We start from the raw sequence: 26,819 nt of genomic DNA, 5'->3' as shown, positions 1-26,819 counted from the left end.
GGAATCTCTTGGGGAGTCCATTTTAAATATTACGGAAGGAGGTCTGTGTTGTGTGTCTTGGGATGAATTTGAAGGCCTCAGTTGAGATCCACCTGTTAAGTGACACTGAACCCATCACTTGACTCGGTGGCTTTGAAGTTTCTCCCCATAAAATGGACAACAGGACTGTTTGGTCTTTAAAATTGCTTCTAATTTGATGTGACAAGAGAGTTGTTAGATCCCAGAAGAACTGAGTCATTCTAAAGATGACATAGGGCAAAAGGAATAAAATTGAAACATAGGATCAATTATTAATTGTCTCCATCTCTGTTTTTTCATTTTTTCCTTTGAAAATAGAAATAGAAATTCCAAATCCTTTAATTGTTGAGAATTTAAATGAAGATAACATAGCTATGACCAGTGGCAAATAATTCATAATATATTTGAGAATGCAGTAATTGCTGAAATAGTGGTACCATATAATAATTGTCATCATCATCATTGCCATTATTACTGGTATTATTTTTATTATTTTGTTAGGACATTTGGTTAATGTTAGAAAGTCACTATGGAAAAGGGAAAGCATGGTTCAGAATGCAGTTTTTGGCTGTCTATACACGTACATCTATGGCCCAAAATTTCTGTGTGCTGACAGCTGCTCTCACAAATTTTCTAGATTCGTGTTTCTCTGATGATGTCTAGGATATGTACTTCTCAAGAGAAATAAGAAAATCACAGTTAATACATTTTTGTGTTATATATAAAACACATATTTAATATATATGTTTTGACAAACCTATATATGCAGTTGAATAGAAAGGTATTCCATGGTACATGTTTTATAAATTTAGCCAGTTTGATTAATTAAAATTACTTTTGTGTGGAAGAACATAGAATAGCTGATTGGGAGGCTATTTGAAAGAAAAAGATATGCAATAGGTAAACAGACGGTCATGCCCACGTTCCAAAATGCTGTATGGGGCCTCAACTAGAAATAGGAAGGGCAGACAATGAAAGGAATTGATGAAAAAGTGAGCTATATTTCTGAAAGATAAAGTTTCAATTTGCAAAATGAGTGGCTAAGAGGCAAAGTCTATGCTAGCACTCCTTCAGCAATCTATGCAGTAAATTGCTAACATGAAGAAGAGTATGTTAAAGAAGGAGCAAAAACAGTCTTCTGAAATAAGTGAGTTCTAAATATTGAGTCCTTCAGCTTTAAAAAGTATAATAGACATCAATAAAATCTTTTATGTACTATATAGATGAGGGGAAGTCCCTTTGGGAGGGCAGTAAGGGCAGTGGTCTCTATTTTGCAATTAGCAAAGGCTAATTGACTGCAAGGAATCGACAGCTCCTTAGGCACTGACAGAAGGAGGTAGGTTTTGATTTAATACATTGACAGCAGAGCTCTGGGATTACAAAGTCTTTAAAAGAAGTCACAAATTGATGACAAGAGGGATCCCTTTTAAATGCTTTGCTGAGCACACGCCTTTGAACTCTGAAGGGCTGGAAAGGAGCCAGGACTGAGAACTGTAATTCCACAGAGTGAGGGACCTTAATAGGTGATGTGCATTTAGCAGAGATCCGTCTCTGCCTACTTGTCTGTTCCTCTTTTCCTCCCAAATACAAACACACCCATCTTCTCTTCTGGCCAACCCCAAATGGAAGTGATAGCTAAAGGTAAAATGTGCTCAGGATTAAATGAAAACTATTGAAGAAAACTAGATTTACTGTGGAAATGGTTTCTGAAATTTTAACCTGGGAGTGTACCATTTTCTTTCTCATTCCCTCCTTCCCTCCCTCCCTCACCAGTAAGAGTGCAAATATAGGTAGATGGATAGATGTAAGGTAAAGAGAATGCAGAAATAAAAGATTCATTAATGTGGTTTTATGTATTTATGTATTTTTATATTTACATTTTACCATCGTATATATCAAGACATTTTACATTCATTGCCATATTTGTTTTTCCTTTTAAAAAGAGTTCCCAATGTTGTTTTAATTTGCACTAATTTGATTATCATTACTGAATTAAGCAGTTTTTACATATGCTTTTTGAGGTACTTTTTTTTTTCCTGGTGTAGCTTTGCATAAATCAGTGCTTAAATATGTACCAAAATGTTAATTACAGAGAGATCAGAGTGGTATAATTGAAGCTTCAGTTTCTTTATATTACTCATGTACATCTTTATTCTTTTAATCATCCATTTTTCCTTTTTAATCAAATATATAGATGAATTGATATGTGATATTCAATTGATATTAATTTGTCTTCATACTTGTTTTGTAAAGATTTATTTGAAAGGCAGAGTTAAAGAGACAGAAGGGAAACAGAAGAGAGAGAGAGAACTGATCTTCTACCTGCATGGTCACTCCCTATATGGCCACAATGGCTAGGTCTGGACCAAGTCAAAGCGGGGAGTTTGATCCCAGTACCCCTTGTGGGTGCAAGTGTCCAAGCATTTTGGCCATCTCCCACTGCTTAACAGGTGTATTAGCGTGTAGCTGGATCACAAATGGAGCAACCAGAACTTGAACCAGTATCCATATGGAATGCCAGCATCTCAGGTGGTGGCTTAACCTTCTCCACTACAACACAAACCCCCTTGTTTTAATATTTGTTAAACAACTATAATACTTCAGGTACTGAGCAAATTTCTTAGATATACAAGTAGATATAGTGTCTGTCCACCTGGAGTCTACAAGCCTAGGGGAAGAATGTAATAAGGATTATAACATCAGTATTTTAGGGTGTTATTCAAAATAAAGGCAAATGCAGCCAAACCAGAAAATAAAACCTCAATGGGAAAAACTGCTTCTCAATGGAAATGGAATGAAATCTGAGCCTTGAGGAGTTAGTAAGGATTGGACAAACCTATATACGCAGTTGAGTAGAAAGGTATTCCATGATACATGTTTTATAAATTTGGCCAGTTTGATTAATTAAAGTTACTTTTGTGTGAGAGAACATAGAATAACTGGTTGGGAGGCTATTTGAAAAGATTTTGGGAAAGAAATGATATGCAACAGGAAAACATAGGTCCATGCCCACATTCCAACTATCCTGAGATTACAATTTCTTGTGTAGGTGTTGGCAGGAAGGGGCACTGAATGTATATTCAAAGTGATGTGATCAAAATTGTAACATACAAAGATCAAACTAATTAATATAAGTAGAGTAGGTTTTGTAGGTAAATCTATATATTGTATAATTAGAATTTGAATTGAAAATTTCTAGAGAGAAATAGATTAGAGACATATTTTGATGATAAACCTGGAGCACTTTCTGACTAAATGAATTTGGTTCTCCCACGTGGGCTCAGGGGTCCAAGGACTTGGGCCATCCTCTGCTGATTGCCCAGGTACACTAAGCAGGGAGCTGGATGGGAAATGGGATGCCAGCACTGCAGCCAGCGGCTTTACCTGCTATGCCATGGGGCCAACCCCATATGTTTGCTTTTTAAAGGTGGGAGATGCTTATGCAGGTTTGAAAGCTTCTAAAAATATCCAAGCACTTCTTTCCCCCAGTGTTATGCAATAAACTATGAGGGCAGAATTTGGAACAAAGGAAAACAAGACACAAAGATGCATGCAGTTTCTCCTAATCTTATCCCTTCCTTCCATCTCCCTTCTGTGCCTTCTATAGCTCCTCCTCCCCAGCCTTCTCCTTCACTTCTTTCTTCTACTTCACCAACTGTTGCTACTCCTTCTTTCTCCTCCCCATCTTTCTTCTCTCCTTCTTCCTCTTTAATTTTGTTTGCAATCAATTTTATGTTGCAGAGTTGAAATTACTGATAGTCTTTGACTATAAAACCTGTTGAAGAGAACTTGATTTTGGAGATACTACTAGTTCTTTAGAATCATCTTTCTATCCTAGTGTGCATTTGTCTTTTTTGTAAAGATTCATTTATTTACTTGAAAGACAGAGTTATAAAGAGAGAGAGGAGAGGCAGAGAGAGAGACAGAGATGTTCTACCCACTGGTTCACTTCCCACATGGCCACAATGGCTGTTCATGAGGACCAGACTGAAGCCAGGAGCCAGGAGCTTCTTCCAGGTCTCTCATGTGGGTAGTAGGTATCCAAGGACATGGACCACCTTCACTGCTTTCCCAGGCACATGAGCAGAGAGCTAAATGGGAAGTGGACTAGCTGGGACTGAAGCAGGCACCTGTATGGGATGTTGGCACTGCAGGTGGCAGCTGAACCAGCTGTGCTATAGTGCTGGCCCTTGCATTTCACTTTTATTTTATTTATTTTTTTGGGTGCTTTTGGGTTGTCTTTATTAAAAAAAAGAAACAAATTAGTTACAAAAACTTTTGTTCCAAATAGATATTAAGTATCTTAAATGTTTGGTTTTTAGTTTTAAAGATTACTGTAGAAATTCAAATATCATAAAGTTTCCTCAGAATTGATTTTGTAGTGTAGTATTTACAAAAACTGAGTAAGTGAAAAATGACAGTTTATAAATTTGTACCATTTAGGGAAAAATGTATTAACTTTGTGTAGTGTTGTTTATATAATAGCAAATAAAACCATTTAAGATTTATAGTTTCACAAGGATGGCAAAACTTTAAAACAGACCACAACATGCATTACATTAACATATAAAAATGCAGCTGTTCATTATTAAAATACTTAGTCTTGGCTCCAACTATGTAAACATGTTGTAAAATTCTTATTTTGAATACTAAGTCCAATTAATAGTTTTGAAGGCATTCTGTTTAAAATAATTTAAAACAAATATTCAACATTGTGACCCAAAGCTCAACAACTACTATGAAATCAGACATTCTAGCAATATAAAAATGAAGTTGTAGAACAATTGATTCTTCAAAATATGAATTGACTATCTCATGTTTATCAAAGAAAATTGTTGTTAGGCATCATTCATGAATAGGCAAAGTTCAGTCCAATCACCAATAGCTACTCCTAGGTGCATTTTACTTTTATAAAACTGCTGCCATAGGCGTAAGCTACTTCGCGTCAACTGTTGGCATTGGAGTAGCTGTTGAGAAACTTCTTTGCTGTTTGGTTTTCCTAATGGGCCGTGAATGTCCGTCCTCAGCCATCCCCTCAAACCATAGCATGGTAGGCATGTGCAAAGGCAGCTTTAGATACTTTATTTTTACTTCTTGCTTATTATTATGCTAAGTGAAAAAGAATAATTGATGTAATGATACTTCATCCAATATTTTCACTTATACAAATCTTTTTCAAGTACTATAAAATTTACAGTTTTAATGTTACAGTATTTGAAATACTTACTAAGAGATTAAGTAGCAGAACCACACATTACTCAAATGTAAATTCAACTGAAAGAGACCCAATTCTGTTTTAAATGTATAAGGGGAATATTTAGAAAATTAGTGATATTTTCATTCATACTGTATATCAATTGATATACTCATATGATTTTTCTTCCTACCCTGCTGATGTGGTCAATAATATTAATTACTTTTCAAATGCTGAACTAGCCTTAGATAGCTGAAATAAATCCACTTGATCATGGGATCTATTTTCCTATTAAGTATTGAATTGATTTCCCAATATATTGTTGAGGATTTCTGTACTTGTGTTCATGAGAGATTAATCTGTAGCTTTCTTTTTTTAAAGATTTATTTTATATATTTGAAAGAATTACAGAAAGGGGTAGAGACAGAGAAAGAGGTCTTCCACCTGCTTGTTCACTCCCCAAATGGCCACAACTGCTGAAGCTCTGCCGATCCAAAGCCAGGAGCCAGGAGCTTCTTCAGGGTCTCCCACAGGGGTGCAGGGTCCCAAGGACTTGGGCCATCTTCTACTGCTTTCCCAGGCCATAGCAGAGAGCTGGATCAGAAGAGGAGCAGCCGGGACTAGAACCTGCGCCCATATAGGGTGCCAGCACTTCAGGCCAGGGCGTTAACCCACTGTGCCACAGCGCTGGCCCCTGTAGCTTTCTTTTCATTACTTTTTCTTTTGTAATAGGTTGGGTTTGTTTATTTATTTATGGATGTTGAGGTAATAGTGGCCTTGAAGAGTGAATTAGAAAATGTTCCTTCTAGGGGCTGGTATTGTGGCGTAGTGGGTAAAGCTGCCACCTGCAATGCTAATTCCATTTAGGAGCCAGTTTGAGTCCTGGCTTCTCTATTTCTAATACAGCTCCCTGCTAATGCTCCTTGGAAAGTAACGGAAAATGGCCCAAGTGCTTGGGCCCCTACACCCTTGTGGCAGACTCCAAAGAAGCGCTTGGCTTCAGGCTGGCCCAGAACCAGCAATTGTGACCATTAGGGGAGTGAAACATGAAAGATCTCTCTCTCTCTAACCCTGCAATTCATACAAACAAATCTTTCAAAAATTTGAAAAATGCTCCTTCTGATTTTGTTTTCTGGATTATAGAGAATTGTAAAAATACCTGTGAAAATTTGACATATTTCAACAATAAAGCTACCTGGGCCTGATACTTGATTTTCTTTTTTTTAAGGAAACATTATATATTCAGTTTCAGTAATGAATATGGGCCTATTCAGATCAACTTTTCTTTATTCAAAATTTTAATAACTCATAAAAATCAAATAATTGACTAATTTCACCTAGGTTATCAACTTTGTAGGTAAAGAGTTGTTTATAAATTCCTTTAGTATTATTTTAACATCATGGGATATATAAGACTAAGAATATTTTTTTTTCATTTCTGGTATTGATAATTTATTTTTTATTTTTGACAGGCAGAGTGGACAGTGAGAGAGAGAGACAGAGAGAAAGGTCTTCCTTTGCCATTGGTTCACCCTCCAGTGGCCACCGCGGCCAGCATGCTGCGGCCAGCGCACTGCGCTGATCTGATGGCAGGAGCCAGGTGCTTATCCTGGTCTCCCATGGGGTGCAAGGCCCAAGGACCTGGGCCATCCTCCACTGCACTCACGGGCCACAGCAGAGAGCTGGCCTGGAAGAGGGGCAACCGGGACAGAATCCGGCGCCCCAACTGGGACTAGAACCCGGTGTGCCAGCGCCACAAGGCGGAGGATTAGCCTGTTGAGCCATGGCACCAGCCTGGTATTGATAATTTCTATCTTCTATCTTTTTTCTTGGTAAGCTCAGAAAGAGGTTTATTATATCCTCTCAAAGACCTAGATTTTTGTTTTATTTTTCTCTGCTATTTCCTATTTTCAATTTCATTAACTTCTGTTCTAGTTTTGTTTCTTTTCTTCTGCTTTACTTGTGTCTAATTTATTCTTTTTTTTTTTTCTGTTTTCTGGACTGAAAACTGGGTTACTAAATTTGGATCTTTTATTTTTTTTCTAATAGATGCTCAGATGATTTACTTCAGTTTCAATATATAGATTATTTAAATACAAGTGACAAGAAGGCACAGATGCAAGTAGAATCAATTAGCTTGATTTAGTCAAAGGGAAAGATATTAAATTTCTATAGACTGTTTGGAGGGTGACACGGCTGATCAGAGGGACTTCAGATGCTTTGACTTTGGATAATTAGAAATACCCTGCATAGAAGATCTGGAACTTATCTAAAAAATTATTTCATTAAAGTTTCTAAGGATACACTCATGGAGACAGACACTATAGAGGAGCTAACAAAATTTTAAAATCTGGGGTCGCCATTGTGGCACAGTGGTTTAAGTTGCTGCTGAATCACTTATGAGCACTGGTTTCAGTTTCAGATGCTCCACTTTCAATCCAGCTCACTGTTAATGTACCTAGAAAAGCAGTGGAAGATGGCCTGAGTTTTGGGCTCAGTTCACCAATATAGATTCCAGGCTCCTGGCTTCGGCCTGGCCCAACCATGGCTGTTGAGGCAATTTGTGGAGTATATCAAGGCTTTTAAGATCTCTCTCTCTCTCTCTCTCTTTCCCTATCTTTTCCCCCTCTCTTTGTAAATCTGCCTTTTGGATCAATAAGAAAAATCTTCAAAAAATTTCTTCGAAGTTTTTTTAGATTTATACAGTTTTAGAAGACAGAAGGATAATTCTTTAGTTTTTTTTTTTTTGTCTTTCATCAGCCTTTTTTCTACTTTTATTAATATAAATAGATCTCATGCACTTCATAGGTACAACTCTAAAAAGACAATCAGAGTATAATGACAAAAATTACTGGTTGGGAATCTAACATTTCATGTTTTGCAGTTTTCTCTAATCAGGTGCTTACTTTACCAAGGATTCTTTCTTCCAAACTATTTTGGCTAATGGTACAATGAAGAATGCATATAAGATTCTAGAAGGTCATTTAAGGTAGCCATTGCTGATAAAGTATTGCTTACATTGGCAGCGACAAAGGTCTGGAACGACTATGATAGTTCTTTTTTTCTGAGTATAAAAATGTTGGCAGGCTAACAGACTTGTGAATTTCCACTTCTAGTATTTCAACTAAGCCATATTCTAGCAGTTCAGAGTTTCAACACTGAGAAAATTATGATGCATACAAATCTTTTATGTTTAGGCAGAAATCTTTTAACAAAGATTTCTGATTATATTAAATAAATATTTATTCACATGTGACATGATAACAAAGCTACAGTGTTAGTTGATCAGAAAAGGCAGTATAGTACAACATACAATATGCAAAAATGTTTTTACCCTACTGTTGTAATAAATAAAAATAAAAATATATAATGAGTTAATAGATTTGCACCATGGATCTGGCAGGCAAACTGAAAATAGGGTTTCACTTTCTCTCTAATCTTTCACAAGTATTGAATACAAAGTCACATTGGAAAAACAAATCCTCTTTAGGATTACTTTTATTTCCACAACAGTCCTAGCATAATATATTATACATAGTCATTACTCAATAAAAATGGTGAACGTTTATTGTTTTAACATGCCAAATATTTCATTAAGCACTTTAAATATATTCCCCATGTGAAACCTCATAAGAATGGTACGATATAAATGTACATATTTTAGAGACTAAAGTAAACAGGCTTACAGTTTTCATTTAAGAAAGAGAAAACTTGGTGTGGTCTCATGGAAATAACATTCAACTCTAAAAAAGATCTTGTGATTCTTGATTTTGCTTAACTTTTATATCATATTGACTTTCAGCAATTATTGTTGGGTTACTGTGACACTGAATGAGTTATCTGATATATGATATTCATGTGTGTGTGCATGTGTATGCATGATAATGTGGGCATCTATGATGAAAACAGAGGCTAAAATGTCACAGTGGTTGATTTGTTATAACATTTAAAATGAGAATCATCAATGGTGCAAGTCCACATCGCTGTCATGCCCCTTTAGATTGAAAAACACTTTCTAAGTTTCAACTCTCATGTCCTTTTAATCACAATGATGTCTGTTTTTGTAAAGTTCAAAAAATAGAATAAATGAAATACAAAAGCCAAAAGTACAGTAATTCCATTGCTCATGTTTCATGTTTTCTATGCAAATATATGCATATATATTCTAATCTGTCCATTATTATTGTTATATAAACAATATATTTGAAGCTTATAATATGGATATTCTATAAAATTGTTTTTCTCAATCTTTTTTTTTTTTTTTTTTTTTTTTTTTTTTATATTTTTGACAGGCAGAGTGGACAGTGAGAGAGAGAGAGACAGACAGAAAGGTCTTCCTTTGCCGTTGGTTCACCCTCTAATGGCCGCCGCGGTAGCGCGCTGCGGCCGGCGCACCGCGCTGTTCCGATGGCAGGAGCCAGGTGCTTCTCCTGGTCTCCCATGGGGTGCAGGACCCAAGCACTTGGGCCATCCTCCACTGCACTCCCTGGCCACAGCAGAGAGCTGGCCTGGAAGAGGGGCAACCGGGACAGGACCGGTGCCCCGACCGGGACTAGAACCCGGTGTGCCGGCGCCGCAAGGCGGAGGATTAGCCTGTTGAGCCACGGCGCCGGCCGTTTTTCTCAATCTTAATTAATCTCTCTTTGAATATGTTAGAATTTGACTAATTCTATTAATTTAGGCATGGAAAGCCAAGACACTCTGGAAAAAAAAAAAAAAAAAACCTAAATGAAAGATCTCTGCTAGTGAGATCCCAGTGGAAAGAATGGGGCTATCAAAGGAGGTACCTTTCTCTGAAGGGAGGAGAGAACTTCCACTTTGACTATGACCCTGTCTGAATAAGATCGAAGTCGGCAAACCCTAAAGGCTTCCATAGCCTTGGCAACTCATGACTAGAGCCTAGGGGTGATTACTGATGCAATAAACAAGAGTGTCAAATTGTTAAGTCAGCAACAGGAGTCACTGTGTACTTACTTCTCATGTGGGATCTGTCCTTAATGTGTTGTCCAATGTGAAGTAATACTATAACTAGTACTGAAACAGTATTTTACACTTTGTTTCTGTGTGGGTGCAAACTGATGAAATCTTTACTTAATATATACTAAATCGATCTTCTGTATATAAAGATAATTGAAAATGAATCTTGATCTGAATGGAATGGGAGAGGGAGCGGGAGATGGGGGGGTGTGAGTGGGAGGGAAGTTATGGGCGGGGGGAAGCCATTGTAATCCATAAACTGTACTTTGGAAATTTATATTTACTAAATAAAAAAAAAGAAATTGACTAATTCCATACTGTTTGGTAACTAGGAGGTCAGCGAGTACTAGTGGGAGACCTTAAGTCTTTTCAGTTTGTGTTGTCTTTTCAGTTTGGTGAAGTCACTGTGGTATTAATTCATCTCCAACACTTAGTTTGCTGTGGTGGCCAGCTTTTCATTTTCAGTGTTGTAGCTGTGAAGGCAGTGGTAGTACAAGTAGTCTATCACAAGCTCAAGCAATAACAATATGTGTTAACGGAAAAGATTTTAACGTACTAATAAACAAAATGAGTCATTTTATATTATCATCATACATTGGTGTATTAACCAAGGCAGCAATGATACAATTGTTTGCCCTGATGGTTTGTGGCCTGCTCACCCCTACCCTTGAATATGCTATCGCACATTAACATAATCACATCTCATAGTCTTCCAAGATAACATAAGAGCTGCATCGCAACTTCCTTTAAATTCTCTGTAGTCATTTCTTCTTGGTCTTTTTGGCTAAGATCGAGTGTAAATTCTATGTAGCCAACATCATGTACTTAAGATAGCTTATTTTTCTTTCTGCCGAGAATTACATTTTGCATCAAAGTTTTCCAATAGAAGTATTCCTTATGTGTTATAGTTATCACCCTCTCCTCTATCTTTTCGCTATTCAAATTAAGGAAAATTGTTTGTTCTTCCTAGCTATCTTGCATGTATTTTTCTAATGCAAATAAATGGAGTTTTAAAGGTAGATACTTTGTTTTCTTTCTATAATACTTTTACTAGAAATGTTTTTCTTTATAATTTCTATTTATTTTAAAGAAAGACAGACTTAGATCTTTTCATCTGCTCGGTCGCTATCCAAATGCCCACAACAGCCATGGCTGGGCCAGGTCAAAGCTAGGAGTCTGAACCTCAGTTCAGATCTCCCATGTGGGTGGCAGGAACCCAAGTACTTGAGCCATCACTGCTGTCTCCCAGGATGTGCATTAGCAGGAAGTTGCAACTAGAAGTGGAACAGGGATTCAAACCCAGATAGTAAATTATGGGATGCAAGCATTCCAACTGCATCTTGAGTAGTGTGCCAAATGCCCACACCTTCTATAAATGTTTTGATGTTTAATGTATTAATATTAGACAGCAGCTGTATCCGTTATCTTCAATACTGTTGTAATATTTTCCAAATATTTGCGTGACTTCCTTCATTTAAGTCTTTTTCAAGGAAGGTCCATTCGATTTCTATATTCAAATTACACTCCTCTTAAACATGCTGTTTATTTTTAAAATCATATTGCCATCAACATATTGCATAATTTTAAATTGGAGAACTTTCTAAGACTTTCCTAGATATTTTAAAAGAAAACTTGAAGTAAACTTTGGGGAAAGATTTGATATTTCAGATTTGAGCACCAAATAACAAAAATCATGACTAGCCACTGAGACACTCTAGGCTTAGAGGACGGATTATGCTTGCTGTACTGTATGTGATGAACAAGCTTTGAGCCCGCTGAATGTGTGTATATACATATGTAGTGAGAAAACAATAACCATGTAGTTACTACCTGTGAGTTTCCCTTTCAACATAAAGGGCACACTCCTTTAGGTTCTTCACCCTCTATCAAATATTTTCTTTTTTTCATCATTTTCAATTATCTTTATATACAGAAGATCAATTTAGTATATATTAAGTAAATATTTCAACAGTTTGTACCCACACAGAAACACAAAGTGTAAAGTACTGTTTGAGTACTAGTTACAGCATTAATTCACATTGTACAACACATTAAGTATAGAGATCCTACATGGGGAGTAAGTGCACTATTGTTTCCTTAACAATTGACACTCTTGTTTATGGCATCAGTAATCACCCCTAGGCTCCTGTCATGAGTTGCCAAGGCTATGGAAGCCTTTTGAGTTCGCCAACTCTGATCTTATATAGACAAGGTCATAGTAAAAATGGAAGTTCTCTCCTCCCTTCAGAGAAAAGTACCTCCTTTCCACTGGGATCTCACTCAGAGATCTTTCATTTAGTTTTTTTTTTTTTTTCCCGTTTTTTTTTGGCCAGAGTGTCTTGGCTTTCCATGCCTAAAATACTCTCATGGGCTCTTCAGCCGGATCCGAATGCCTTAAGGGCTGATTCTGAGGCCAGAGTGCTGTTTAGGACATCTGCCATTCTATAAGTCTGCTGTGTATCCCACTTCTCATGTTGGATTGTTGTCTCCCTTTTTAATTCTGTCAGCTAGTATTAGCAGACACTAGTCTTGTTTATGTGATCCTTTTGACTCTTAGTCCTATCATTATGATCAGTTGTGAACAGAAGCTGATCACTTGGACTAGTGAGATGGCATTGGTACATGCCAACTTGATTGGATTGGAATCCCCTGGCATGTTTCTAACTCTACTGTTTGGGGCAAGTCCGATTGAGCATGTCCCAAATTGTACATCTCCTCCCTCTCTTATTCCCACTCTTATATTTAACAGGGATCACTTTTCAGTTAAATTTAAGCACCTAAGAATAATTGTGTGTTAATTAAAGAGTTCAACTAATAGTATTAAGTAGAACCAAAAAAATACTAAAAGGAATTAAAATATTTTCTAAGCAGCAAGGCTAGAAAGCTAGTTTAGCACAACTTGAGTACTTGGACCCTGGGAGGGTGATAAGGAGCTTCCAAGATTGAAACCATGAGAAATACTGCTTACTCTCATCAAATCATGAAATTATTCTTACATTTAACATCTGTTAATATTCTATAGGTTTAGTTTTTCTCAGAGCATCCTTTCAGAAATTCAGCTTACAAACCATAAGGCATGGATGTTTGTTAAGCTCTGTTATCAGGCTGTATTCAGGTTTGCTAGGATACTGATCCTCCTACAAGTTTGAGAGCAGAAAGTAGAAAGGAAGAGATTGTTTAGGGCACACCCTTCGGGTCATTTGATAGCCATTATTTTCTGGGCCATTTGTTGTCTCTGAATTTCTTCTCTGAAATTTGGCCTCCCTTTCAGTAGTCTACACCTCAAAGTCAGTAGATCTCAGAGTCTTTATGTATGAGCTAAGTTGGAGTTCTGGGATTTAACTCTGCTCAAATGCTACAGCAGTTGTGACAACTACCTGCTTACTTTGACTGTTCTCCAGGGTATTGTTGGAAGTGTCCAACTTCTTTACTAGCTTGTATTTCCTCTAGAATTATTCTGTCATTAAAACAAATAGAAAGAATATAGGATATTTACATGGCCCCAAAGCATATGACATGACTTCTGTAAGAGTTTCAATTTATTTAGTCAGGTTTGGTAGTGGTGTGACAGTTCCCAAGTGTGATTTGTTGGTCATTCACATTCAGATTATCGAGAGGCAGATAAAAATCAAGGTTCTTTTATATACCAAGTTGCAGTATTCAGGGGAATGGGAACAGCATCTTGGGTAATTACTGCTGTTACTATGCTTTGAGAACCACTTGCCTAAATTACCAAAATGGGATGTTTCAAGCGATTCCTCAAATTTCTGTCAAGGTTCTCTCCCCCTGAAGGGAATCTTCTCATACTGCCTTCCTCTGATTTATTAGATGAGCTGTCGAATCAAGAAACTTAGGTAAAGCTGAAAAGTTGACAGTTACATTGACTTGGCAACAAAGAGATTCTGAGAACCACTGGAGGGTGAATATCTCACATCAGTTGACCAAGGAGATAGCATGAGACTTTCAAGGTTCTAGTTCATGTCTTGGTCAGAAACTATATTCTGTAGGCAAAAATGTTGCACACTATCTTTTTGGTAAAAAAAAAAAAATTGGAATACAACCATGTCTTTTCATTTATGTATTCTGTATAACTTCTTTGATTGAATGTCACAATCTATCTAGTTTTGACAGCAGCACCTGGGCAGCAAAGCCTGAAATATTTACTCCATGACCCTTCACAGCAAGTTTGCCAACCTAGGGGAAGGCATTGTGGACCAATGGGTAAAGCCACTGCTCGGGAAGCTCCCATCCCATATCAGAGTACAATAGTGAGTCACAGCTACTCAAATTCTGATCCAGCTTCGAGCTGTTGAAATCATGGGAAGTAGTAGATGATGTCTCAAGTATGTGGATACCTGTGTGAGAGTCTTAAAAGAAGTTCTGGGTTTCTGGCTTGGACCAGGTCCAGCCCTGGCTGTTGTAGACATTTGGGGAGTGAACTGGTGAATGGAACATTGATTTTGTTGCTCTGTCTCTCCCCCCCCCCCCATTTGCTCTCCTTTCAGATAGATGAAATTAAAATAATACTTTTAAAAAGTTAGCCAATCTTGATCTAGGGTAACCTTGTTCTATATAAAGTATCAGCTTAGTGAGATAATTTGATCCTATATTAAGTGAAACATAAACATTATCCTAAATCTATTTGCTTGGCTCAAATAAAACAAAAAAAGTAAGTGGAATTCAAGAATTCTAGACAATGATCATAGAGGGTACAATAGAACTTCAGGGCCTCCTTGTAAACAGAGATGAACTTGCACCGAAGCAAATGCTAAGTTACTTTTTGGGGGGTAACCAGTATTAAACAACTATGAAACAAGAGCTAAATCAGTATGTTATAAAGGTTCAACTAGGAACACCTAATTATGTCACGGTAGGTTTCTTTCTCAGGGTAGGAATGGGTGCATTACAACCATGTCCTTTCAGATGTTTATGAGGTTCAGTTGTCCAGCTTTGAGTTAGGGAATTTTTTAAAATTAATTTATTTTTTAAGTAATACAAATTTCATATGGACAATTTTAGGTATATAGTTATTCTTATCATACCCTCCCACCCATACTCCCACCCCTTCTCCTCCTCCCTCTCCCCTTCCCAATACCATTCTCCATTAAGATTCATTTTCAATTAACTTTGTACTCAGAAGACAAACTGTATACTAAGTAAAGATTTCAACAATTTGCACACACACATACACAAAACTGTTTGAGAACAAGTATTATGGTTAACTCTCATAATACAGTTCATTGAGGACATAGGTCCTACATAGGGAGTTAGTGCACAGTGACTCCTATTGTTAATTTAACAATTAACAATTTTTTGTATGATGTCAGTGACCACCTGAGGCTCTTGACATGAGCTGCTGAGGCTATGGAAGCCTTTTGAATCCACAAACTCCGTCAGTATTTAGACAAGGTCATAAGCAAAGTGGAAATTCTCTCCTCCCTTTAGAGTAAAGTACATCCTTCTTTGACGGCCACTTCTTCCCATTGGGATATCACTCACAGAGATCCTTCATGTAGAATACTTTTTGCCACAGTGTCTTGGCTTTCCATGCCTGAAATGCTTTCATGGGCTTTTTAGCCAGACCAGGGAGCCTTAAGCGCTAATTCTGAGGTCAGAATATTACTTAAATCAATTGTCATTCTATGGGTCAGGTATGTGGACTGCTTCCCATGTTGGAAACATTCTCTCCTTTTTAATTCTATTATAATTACCCAACACTTGATACTATTTATATGGTCATTTTAGCACTTAATCCTTTTTATATGTTCACTTTAACACTTAATATAATCACTTTAACACATAAGATGATATTTTTATCATCCAGTTTAATGGGATTTAGGATCCAATGACAAGTTTTTAAATTGTACACTAAAAGTTAGTGCTTAGGAATGTATGCAGAAATATACAGCTTTAGAGTTGCAAACTTCCTCCTCCCTCTCTTACTCTCATTCTTATGTCTTACTGAGATCCATGCTCAATTGACTTTATACACCTTTGATTAACTGTATGTTAAGTTATGAGGTCAACAAATAGTATGAAGAGAAAAATGGAAAAAAAAATTGTTCCTTGGTAGTCAAGACAAGGGCAGCTCATTCTCAAAGTGTCAATTTCACTCTGCAGATTTTGTTTTAGGTGCTGTATTCATTCTTCCCAGATCAGGGAGAACATGTGGTATTTGTCCCTTTGGGACTGGCTTATTTCACTATGTATGATATTTTCCAGATTCATTGATTTTACTGCAAATGACAAGATTTCTTTTTTTCTTTTTTTTTTTTTTACTGCTGTGTGTATTCCATAGTTTACTATCCCATAATTTCTTTATCCAGTCTTTAGTTGACAGGTGTTTAGGTTGATTCCATGTCTTAGCTATTGTGAATTGAGCTGCAATAAACAAGCTGATATAGATAACTCTTTTATTTACTGATTTCATTTCCATTGAGTAAATTCTCAGGAATGAGATGGCTGGGTCAAATGATAGGTCTTTATTCAGATTTCTGAGATATCTCAATACTGTCCTCCAAAGTGGCTTTACCAGTATGCAATCCACCAACAGTGGATTAAGGTACCTTTTCCCCCACATTCTCACCAGCATTTGTTGTTTGTTGATTTCTGTATGAAAACTATTCTAATTGGGGTGAGTTGAAACCTCATTGTGGTTTTTATTTGTATTTCCCTGATGACTAGTGATCCTGAAATTTTTTTCATGTGTCTATTGGCCATTTGGATTTCCTCTTTTGAAAAATGTCTATTTAAGTTCTTAGCCCATCTCTTAACTGGGTTGTTTGTTTTGTTGTTGTGGAGTTTCTTGGTCTATTTGTATATTCTGGTTATTAATCCTTTATCAGTTGTGTAGTTGGCAAATAATTTATCCCATTCTGTTGATTTCTCCCATTCTGTCCCTCTTCAATTTCCTGAGTCTTTGTTTTGCAGTGCAGAAACTTCTCAATTTTATGTACTCCCAGTTAATTTTGGCTTTGACTGCCTGTGCCTCTAGGGTCTTTTCCAAGAACTTTTTCCCTATGCCAATGTCTTGCAGGGTTTCCCCAATATTCTCAAATGATTTGAATGGCCATGTGATAGATTTAGAACTTTAATCCACTTTGAGTGGCTTTTGTTTAAGGTTTAAGGTAGGGGTCTTGGGCCAGCGCCGTGGCTCACTTGGTTAATCCTCCACCTGTGGTGCCGCCATCCCATATGGGCGCTGGGTTCTAGACCTGGTTGCTCCTCTTCCAGTATGGCTCTCTGCTGTGGCCCAGGAGGGCAGTGGAGGATGGCCCAAGTGCTTGGGCCCCTGCACCCACATGGGAAACCAGGAAGAAACATCTGGCTCCTGGCTTCGGATCGGCGCAATGCTGGCCATGGCGACCATTTGGGGAGTGAACCAATGAAAGGAAGACCTTTCTTTCTTTCTCTCTCTCTCTCTCTCTCTCACTCTCTGTAACTCTACCTGTCAAATAAAAAAAAAATTAAGGTAGGGGTCTTGTTTCATATTTCTTGATGTGGAATTCTGGTTATCTCAGCACCATTTGTTGAATAGACTGTCCTTGCTCCAGGAATAGGCTTCAGCTCCTTGATCAAACAGAAATTGGTTGTAGCTGTTTGGATTGCTTTCTGGCATTTCTGTTCTGTTGAATTGGTCTATCCATCTGTTTTTGTACCAGTACCAGGCTGGTGTAATTATAAATGCTTGTAGTATGACTTGAAATCTGGCATTGTGATGCCTGTGGCTTTGTTTTTGTTGTATAAGATTGCTTTAGCTATCCGAGGTCTCCTGTGTTTACATCGGAGCTTCAGCATAACTTTTTTCTAGATCTGAGAAGAATGTCTTTGACATTTTTAGTGGTATTGCATTGATTTATAAATTGCTTTTGGGAGAATGGACATTTTGATGATATTGATCCTTCCAACCATAAACATGGAAGATTTTTCCATTTTTTGGTATCTTGTTCTATATCTTTCTTTAGTGTTTTGTAATTCTCATCGTAGAGATCTTTAACGTCCTTGGTTAAATTTATTCCAAGGTATTTGATTTTTTTTTTTTTTTGTAGCTGTTGTGAATGGGGTTGATCTTAGAAGTTCAGTTCCAGCCTTGGCATTGTCTGTGTATACAAAGGCTGTTGATTTTTGTGTACTAATTTTATAACCTGCTATTTACCAAACTCTTCTATGAGTTCCAATATTCTCTTGGTGAAGTATTTGATAGTATCCTGAAGATTCCCAACAGTGTTTTTTAGTTTTCTAATTTCCTCTTCTTGTTCTTGGTTTGATTGTGTAATTTCCTATGCTTTATCTTCTAGGTTGGATATTCTTCGTTCTGCTTCACTGATTCTATTGTTGAGGCTTTCCACTGCATTTTTTGTTTGTTCTATTCAAAATTCTTGATTTTGTTTTGATTTCTCTTTAAGATCTCAGTTTTGTGGCAGAATTTTCTTTCATATCATGTACAGAATTCAGTAGCTCATGCCTTTGCTTCTGATTGTTTCTGTGTAATCTTATGATCAATGTTTTTACTTCCATTTCTGGCATTTATTCAATCTCATCATCTTTATCATCTAGTTTGAAGTGTTGTGTTCTTTGGGAGCTTCATCTTATCTTCCTTATTCTTTATTCTTGTGTTGGTGCATTTTTTATTCAGCATTTGTGCAGATACTTGATGGTTTCTTCTTTGTTTTTTCCACTGTGGAGGCCTTTATCTTTGTACTGCTCCTCTGTAGATGTGTGGAGTGTCTGCTTTCAGTGAATATCTAGAGGTGTGTGGTAGGTGTGTCCAGGGATCTCTGTTCAGTTTTCCATGGTGAAGGGGGTGTCTGAGGTGATACACCCAGGTTTGGCTTGGTAAATCTCCTGTTTTTTTTTCTCTTTTCTTTCTCCTCCTCATCCTCTTCCTCCTCCTCCTCCTCCTCCTCCTTCTTCTTTTCTTCTTCTTCTCTTCTTCTTCTTCTTCTTCTTCTTCTTCTCCTCCCTCCTCCCTCCTCCCTCCTCCCTCCTCCCTCCTCCTCCTCCTTCTTTTTTTTTTTTTTTTTTTTTTATCAGAAGGGAGATTTATTCTGCTCAGCTGAGCTCCTCTCCCAAAAGGAGACAAGTTCCTGAGCACTAGCCCCAGTGGGTGTAATATTCATCTGCTCTGTCCCAAGGACCACATAAAGGATCTGTGCAGTCTTCAGTGTAAGCTCAAATTCCCTGGCAATGCCTCTTACCAGATAATCAGGAAGCCCTGAGCATGTGGATTCTCCCACAGTGACAACACAAAGTCTCAGCCACATTGTGAATCCTCCCACCCAGTCTCAGTTTTTTGTTTTTGTTTTTGTTTTTGTTTTTTAAAAAAACGTGCCTGCTCTACTGGCTTGTTAGAGGACACCATTGTAAAGTGAGGAGAGAGAAATCTCTCTCTCTCTCTCTTTTTTTTTCCCTCTAGCTTGATAGGTACACTATTCCCCATGGAGCTCCAAGCCTGGTTCCCTCTAGGCTCTTCCTGCTGCTTTATCGCCAGTGCCTTGGGCTACTGCAGTCTGGTCTCACCTCACTCTCCCAGGCTGGTGTGGAAGCTCTTGGCTGCTGGAGTCCTGAGCTGTGGGTGTCCATGCCCTCCACATACATCCACTGTGTCTCTCTAATTTGCATAGAATTTCGTCTGCTGTTTTCTCTCTAACTTTTCCCTGAGCCTGCACACTCTCCACTTTTTTAAAGCTATCCTCTCCTAGGCCATCATTAAGCTCCCTCCCTACTCTGCCATCTTGGAACCTCACCTCGAGCTAGGGAATTAATCAGCACACAGTACCTTAGAGCCAGAGTCAACCTCAGCAATCTGGAGACTCTGTCAAAATCATTCCTGGTTTGCATCCTGGATTCCTGGGAACAGATTGTGATGAGAAATTTGGCATAATGGTGATGACATGGCCCTCTGCCTAGGCACTGGTAGCAGCTGGTAAGTTTCTCTATAAATATTTGATGTCATACTAGCAAAAATTGTGGAGAAACGTTTCATCACACAAAATTTTGTAGTAAATAATACCTCTTGCTGCCTTGTGAGTCTCGCTAAGTGGTAAAATTGATCTTAATGTCTCAATTATGCCTAAGACATGAAGCTGAGATTAGCTGGAAACTAACCAGTGACCATAGAAGACTTGAGTCTAGTCTGTTCTGTTTTTTTTTTTTTTTTTTTTTTTTTTCCCCTTTGGCAGAAAGAGAGTGAGACACAGATATCGTCAATCTCTAGCTTACTCCCCAAATGACCACAACAGCCAGTTCTGGATCAGGTGAAAGCCTGCAGCCAGGAACTTCATCCAGGTCTTCCACATGGGTGTCAGGGACTTAAGTAATTGGACCATCATCCACTGCTTTTCCAGGTACCTTAGCAGGAAGCTGCACTGAAGTCATCAGGATTAGAAACAGCACTCTCATAAGTGGTCCTAGCATTTCAAGCAGCAGCTTAATCTGCTCCACCACAGCACTAACCCACAGATATGTATGTCTCTGTCTCTGTATGTGTGTGTGTGTCAGGAAAGCTGGTTACATGGGAGAAATATGAAAGTAATGTCATATAGGCTTCTATGTTTTGAGAGGTGATCATACCAAAACCATATGAATGTGTGCTATTGAAGAAAAATTTATTACTTATATTTGAGACTTCTTATCCAGTTATTAGAAAATTGGGTATTTATAACACCACCTTTCAAATAAATAAACCTTTTTTTTAAATAAAAGGCTAGTAGAAAATAGACTTCTTTTGAAATTACTGATGTAATCTTTTAAATTTGAATAGAATTCACAGCAAATTTAATATTCTTGTTATTCTTGAAAGTAAATCAGAGTACAGCAGTATTTCTTACTTGAAATACTTGTGTTTTTTTTTTAAAGTGAGAATTTTGCTTGTCTTTATTTTGGGGGCAAAAAAACATTATTACATGAAATCTACCCTTTTAAAAAATTTAAGTGTACAGTACAATATTGTTAAGTGTACAGTACAATATTGTTAATATTGTACAATATTGTGTACACTGATATACAGAATATCTCTGGAATTTTTTTGTTTTGCCTGACTGAAATTTTATACCTGTTCCTACCTCCATATATTCTGTCAACTATTCTAATTTCTGTTCAACTGCGATATTGTCTATAAGTGGAATTATGCAGTGTTTGTCCTTTTGTGACTGGCACATTTGGTTTAGTATAGTAACCTCAAGTTTCATTCACATTGCAGTATACATGATTTTTTTTCTTTTTTAACATTTGCTTTAATTTTATATGAAAATCAGAGATAGAGAGGGTGAAAGGGAGAGATGCTCCATTTGCTGGTTTTCTCCCCTAATGACCACAATAGTCAGGATTGAGCCAGGACTAGGACAGTGCAAGGGATGGAGCCTGGAACTCAACCTGGGTCTCTCAAATGGGTGTTACGGTTGCAACTACTTGATCCATCATCTATTTCCTTCTCAAGGTGTGCATTAGCAGTGCCTTCATTTCAGTCAGGCACTCTGATATGGAATGTGTATTCCCCAGGCAGAATCTTAACTGCTGCCCCAAATTACTGCCCTTTGTTTTCATTTTATGATCAAATAATATCCTACTGTATGTGTACGTCACATTTTTCTGTAACCATTCATTGTTGATAGGTTATTTCTACTTCTTGTCTTTGTGAGTAATTCTACATGGTCTTTGATTTGTTGTGATTGAGTATTTATTGAATCTCTTATTAGTTGTATATCTACTCATTTTTTTCTTTATGATTCAGTCTTGGTAGTTAGGAATTTTCTAGGAATTTATCCATTTCTTCTAGGTTTCCTAACTTATTGGCCTATATCTCTTCATACTAATCCTGTATATGGCTTTCTATCTCTCTGACATCAGTTGCAGTGTTTCTGATTTCTGGTTTTGTTGGATGTTCTCTTTTTTCCCCCTGTCATTCTACAAAATGTTTATCAATTTCATTGATTTTTAAAACAACTCTTTGTTTTACTGTTTTCTTCATATTGTTCTCTCTATTTTTGGTTTTTATTATTTCCTTTTTTCTGCTCACTTTGACTTTAGTTCTACTTTTTCTAGTTCTTGAGATATAAAGTTGTTTATTTGAAATCTTCCTTCTTTTCTAATGGAGGTATTAAATGCCATAAATTTCTCTCTTCGTATTCCTTTTGTTTCATCCCATAGTCTTTGAGATGCTGTGTTTCCTTAGCTGCTTCCTAGATGATTTCAGAAATTCTCATAGGCTTTTTGGACCATATAATGGGGTTAAATCAGTGGAGGACAATGTCTAAAGTTTCCTTATGCAGCATCCACTTGACATCACTGTCTTCATTTTACCTTGAAATTCTTAAGATCCCTATCCTCTGTTGTGAAAGCATAGGCATAGAAAATATTATTTTGAAAAACAGAAGAAAATTCCCCAGCAACCTCTTTTGTATAATTGTCAGGAGAAAAATGTTCTCATTATGGAGAGTAGAGCTGAAACTATAAGTAACTAGTTCCTCTCCTTTGAAAGAAAGAAGCTGTATTTGTGGGTAGACTAGGATACTGAAAACATGAGAGAGAAAAGGTCATCCTTAGTTGTAACACAGCACACTCTACTAATCATTATACTGCCAATACATTTGCCACTAAATTGTATGCATATCAATCAGCAGAATCTCAGGACAGATATTTCTAGTGTGCTAATCAGTTCATGTCTTTTTCCCCACTTTTATTGTTATTCAATGCTTGTAAGATTACTTTTAACATTTAGAACAAGTAGAATGAATTTATGTGCATTTTCAATTAGTAATTTTTTCTAACTACTTTTCAAAGTGCACCTGATCTATCACTTGAATTTAGCAAAAATCCTCTGTGTATGAAATCATCATTAAATTACATGTTTTACATTTATTATATTTATTTCTTCCTTAATAAAGAGAAATGTTAATATGCAATTCTATTCTTAAATCACATTGATGTATTCCTCCTCTAACTGTTGAAATGAAGTAGAACAAGCTGCATGTGAATGCATTTGTCTGGTCTATTTGTAGCCACATTGTCAGGAAAACCTCGAGTTCATTTTAGCTTCATTAATGATGCACATTTAGATATTGGGCAAAACAGCTCCTGCATAACTCAATTACACTGTGTATTAATGGTGATAACAAAGCTCTTTCCAGGAAGGCAAGATACTATGCCACTATTACCCTAGTAATAGCTTGAGTTTGAATAGTTTCCATTCAAACAGACTAATGTAATTCCAGATAACATTTCATTAATTGCTAGTCAATAAACTACTAACAATGCAGAGGACATTATTATTAAATATTCCAAACCTATATTTCCAGGAGACTTTTATTGCTTGTCCTTCTGCTAGCTTTGCAATTATCCAGAAATAGAAAAGCTAAACTTTATCCTGAGTATATCAGTGAAGATTCAAATATGTGACTCAACCAGTTTGATAACATTTGTCATTTTCCACTCAAACATAAACATAAATTCCGGGAACAATAAGTTCTCTAGCTTTCATCGGTATGAAAACATCTTTTTTAAAATGAGGAACTGTATCATTAGCAGACTTCAAATAGTCAATTGATCTTACATTTGCTTCAGTAAGAAAACTGACTCTTAGATGCAAATTATGGTGAAATTTAGGAATAGAATAGAAAGATTTCCTCAGCATTATGAAAGGGCAAATAATGTTCAGAAATTACTTAGAGCAAAATAGTTGTATACTTATTCTAAAAGTTATTTTTATGTGTGGCTATTCTCAAAAGTTTTGTCTTTTGTTTATTCATCTAACACACATTTATTGGCAATGAGCAAATGGGAATTGAAATACCATTCCTGACTTCATGTGATTTAAGATGTAGTCTTAACACATCAGAGCCCTTTCTGGAAAGCACATTCAACTGCACACTGCTTTTAGGAATCTTTTATTTTTCTAAGAATTGGATCAGATTTCAGTATTTACCCCCTTTTCACACACAAAAAATTTATAAGGGCTCTAATTAACCATATATACCATGAGTGCTTGTTTACTAGCATTTACCTGATCTGTTATCTGAAGGGTTGATTAGCACTGTGTTCTGGACAAGTACATATCACATTAAGCAGATAAGTCGCATTGCCTTAGTACACCAAAGACTGCTTTTACAATTCAGCTACAATTTCTTTTTTCTGTTTTGAGAATTAATAGAAATATCTGAACTAGCTCACTTTCGTGGCATTTGAGTTTGCAAAGTTCAGGCAGAAATGATTTTCTCCTACAGGCTTGGTTAAGTTAAGCTGCATAGATGTGAGATTGTATCGTTTGTGACCAACTGCATCCCAAAACGTGAAATATGTAAATGGGTATGCCTTTGGGGATACATGAAATAAAAATCAGAGAAAACTTAGAGACTTTTGAGGTGATATTTTGAGATCTGTTTGCTGATTATTCTCAAGAATTAAGGATTGCTTTTATTTTCTCTTGGCAAAAATGTTTAAGGATTTCTGTGTACTGTGTATATATAAGAAATATGTTTTTGTGGGGTGGCCCAACTTTTTCCTCCCATAGATCACCATTGCCTCTACCATTTTTATCATTTGTAAATCCACTTCTCTTTGCTTTCATTATGGATATTCACTTATTGTGTCCAAGATTATCCCTCTTACTTGCAACTTCTTATTCTTTCACAAAATTTACATTTTTCTTCTTCTTTTTCCTACATTTTTTTCTCATAGATTTTAATTTCGGGTATAATAAGACAATCTGTGGTTTGACTAGTCATTGATAACTCATTGCTTTTTTACTGAAATAAAATCATTTCCATGTTTTCCTAATATTATTAAAAATATGTTATTATAAAGTGAATAATTATGTACTTCGAAAGGTACAGGGAAGTTTAAACTATGTTGATGTTTTTGATGGTAGCGATCCTGTTAGATATGAGAAACTTAATGTAATTTATAGGGAGTTAACACATTTTATGGGAATGTCAACTGAAATAGGTAGAAATTAATTATGTATCAGAGAAGACTCTTGGATCTTTAAACTGTATTCTGTGGTCAGTAAACATCACCATTTCTCTTTTAGTATTTTTTGGCACATTTTCCATGCCACCCTGAACAACTGAAATTTTTCTCATCCATCAAGTCTAGCTGAAAATATTATATCTTCTATGAAGTGTTCTAAGAACTATTCAGGCAGAAAGAATTGTTCTCTCCATGGGATACTTCATACCATTCCCTAGTAGAGCAAGCTGTACATTATATTATACTGAACTGTATATGACTCTGCATCTGTTTTATTAGGAATTCACATGGCAATGAGCAGACTGACTTCGGAGTTGTATGCTTGGCATTTAACACAGACTCAGAAAATTAATAACCACTTACTTGAAAAACATTTTTTGAATTGTACCCAAATTCAAAGCTGAGAATGCTTCCAATAATGGGAATGTTTAAGTAACAGAAAATTAAATGTAAAAATATTTTTATTAGCTAAAGTGTTGCTTATCCCTCCCTCCACAAAAAAAAAAAAAAAAAAAAGATTCTGTTTCATTTAATTGATGTGGTTGGATTTGGGTGCAAATATGGATGTTTACTACATGAAACTAAACCTTTCAATCACTTAAATACAGTTTACACATTTGGCTTAAACAAATTAGTAAAATATTTTAAACAAATCCACCAAATATCATATATTCATTACCATAAAATGAACAGAAATCTACCCATGATTAATGATAGTTTTATGCATTCCAAATCTCACTATCAAATATTGCTGAATTTACTTGTAATTCAGTGTTTAAATGTGGTAGGATTAAAACTATTCAGTGGGTCCTGATAACTTTTGGCAAATCATTATTATATCTTCCAATTGCTATCGTAATATTATTAATCATAATGAATCCCTTTTAAATTCATTGAAGCAGCGGGGGGAGGGGCGGCCGGGCCGGGCCGGGGGCGCCGGGGGCGGCGGGCCGCGCGGGGGGGCCCGGGCTCGGTGCTCACGCCGGCCCGCCGCCCCCAGGACGTGTTCCTCATGATCCGGCGTCACAAGACCACCATCTTCACGGACGCCAAGGAGTCGAGCACCGTGTTCGAGTTGAAGCGCATCGTCGAGGGCATCCTCAAGCGGCCGCCCGACGAGCAGCGGCTGTACAAGGACGACCAGCTTCTGGATGATGGCAAGACCCTGGGCGAATGCGGCTTCACCAGTCAGACGGCACGGCCGCAGGCTCCAGCCACAGTGGGACTGGCCTTCCGGGCAGATGACGCTTTCGAAGCTCTGCGTATCGAGCCCTTCTCCAGCCCCCCGGAGCTGCCTGATGTCATGAAGCCGCAGGACTCAGGGAGCAGCGCCAATGAACAGGCTGTGCAGTGAGGGTCTTGGGCCCACCCCTCCGGAAGCCCATTCCCCCCAATAAAAGAGATTTGGGTGTCAAAAAAAAAAAAAAAAAAAAAAAAAAATTCATTGAAGCAGCAATATATTATTCCATATGCATTTCCCCTCTAAATTAGCTCTAGTGACTTAACTGTCTAAGAACTATTATTATGTTACCATAAAGCATCTGCAAACTCATAATCGTACCAAGGAATTTATTTCAAATGAAATTATGCCAACCAGTTCTACTGGAAATGGTAATTACATAAATGAAAAAAAGTGAGATACCATAAAGTAAGCATTTCTAAATAG

General features: G+C 37.0%; 2 protein-coding genes across 2 annotated transcripts in view; both read left to right on the top strand.

Annotated features, from left to right (window-relative positions):
* LRRTM4 (leucine rich repeat transmembrane neuronal 4) overlaps positions 1-26,819 on the top strand; it is a 791,060-nt gene that overhangs the window by 575,014 nt on the left and 189,227 nt on the right. The window lies entirely within an intron of this gene.
* Positions 1,117-26,569, top strand: LOC133772967 (elongin-B-like). The gene is made up of 2 exons (XM_062210105.1): positions 1,117-1,165; positions 26,053-26,569. Exons 1-2 carry the CDS (start codon positions 1,117-1,119, stop codon positions 26,505-26,507), a joined length of 504 nt encoding a protein of 167 aa, XP_062066089.1. The 3' UTR covers positions 26,508-26,569.

The sequence above is a fragment of the Lepus europaeus genome, chromosome 13, assembly GCF_033115175.1.
Source record: "Lepus europaeus isolate LE1 chromosome 13, mLepTim1.pri, whole genome shotgun sequence".
Classification (NCBI taxonomy): domain Eukaryota; kingdom Metazoa; phylum Chordata; class Mammalia; order Lagomorpha; family Leporidae; genus Lepus; species Lepus europaeus.
Note: the sequence above shows the minus strand (reverse complement) of the source record. Positions and strands in the feature narration are given on the sequence as shown.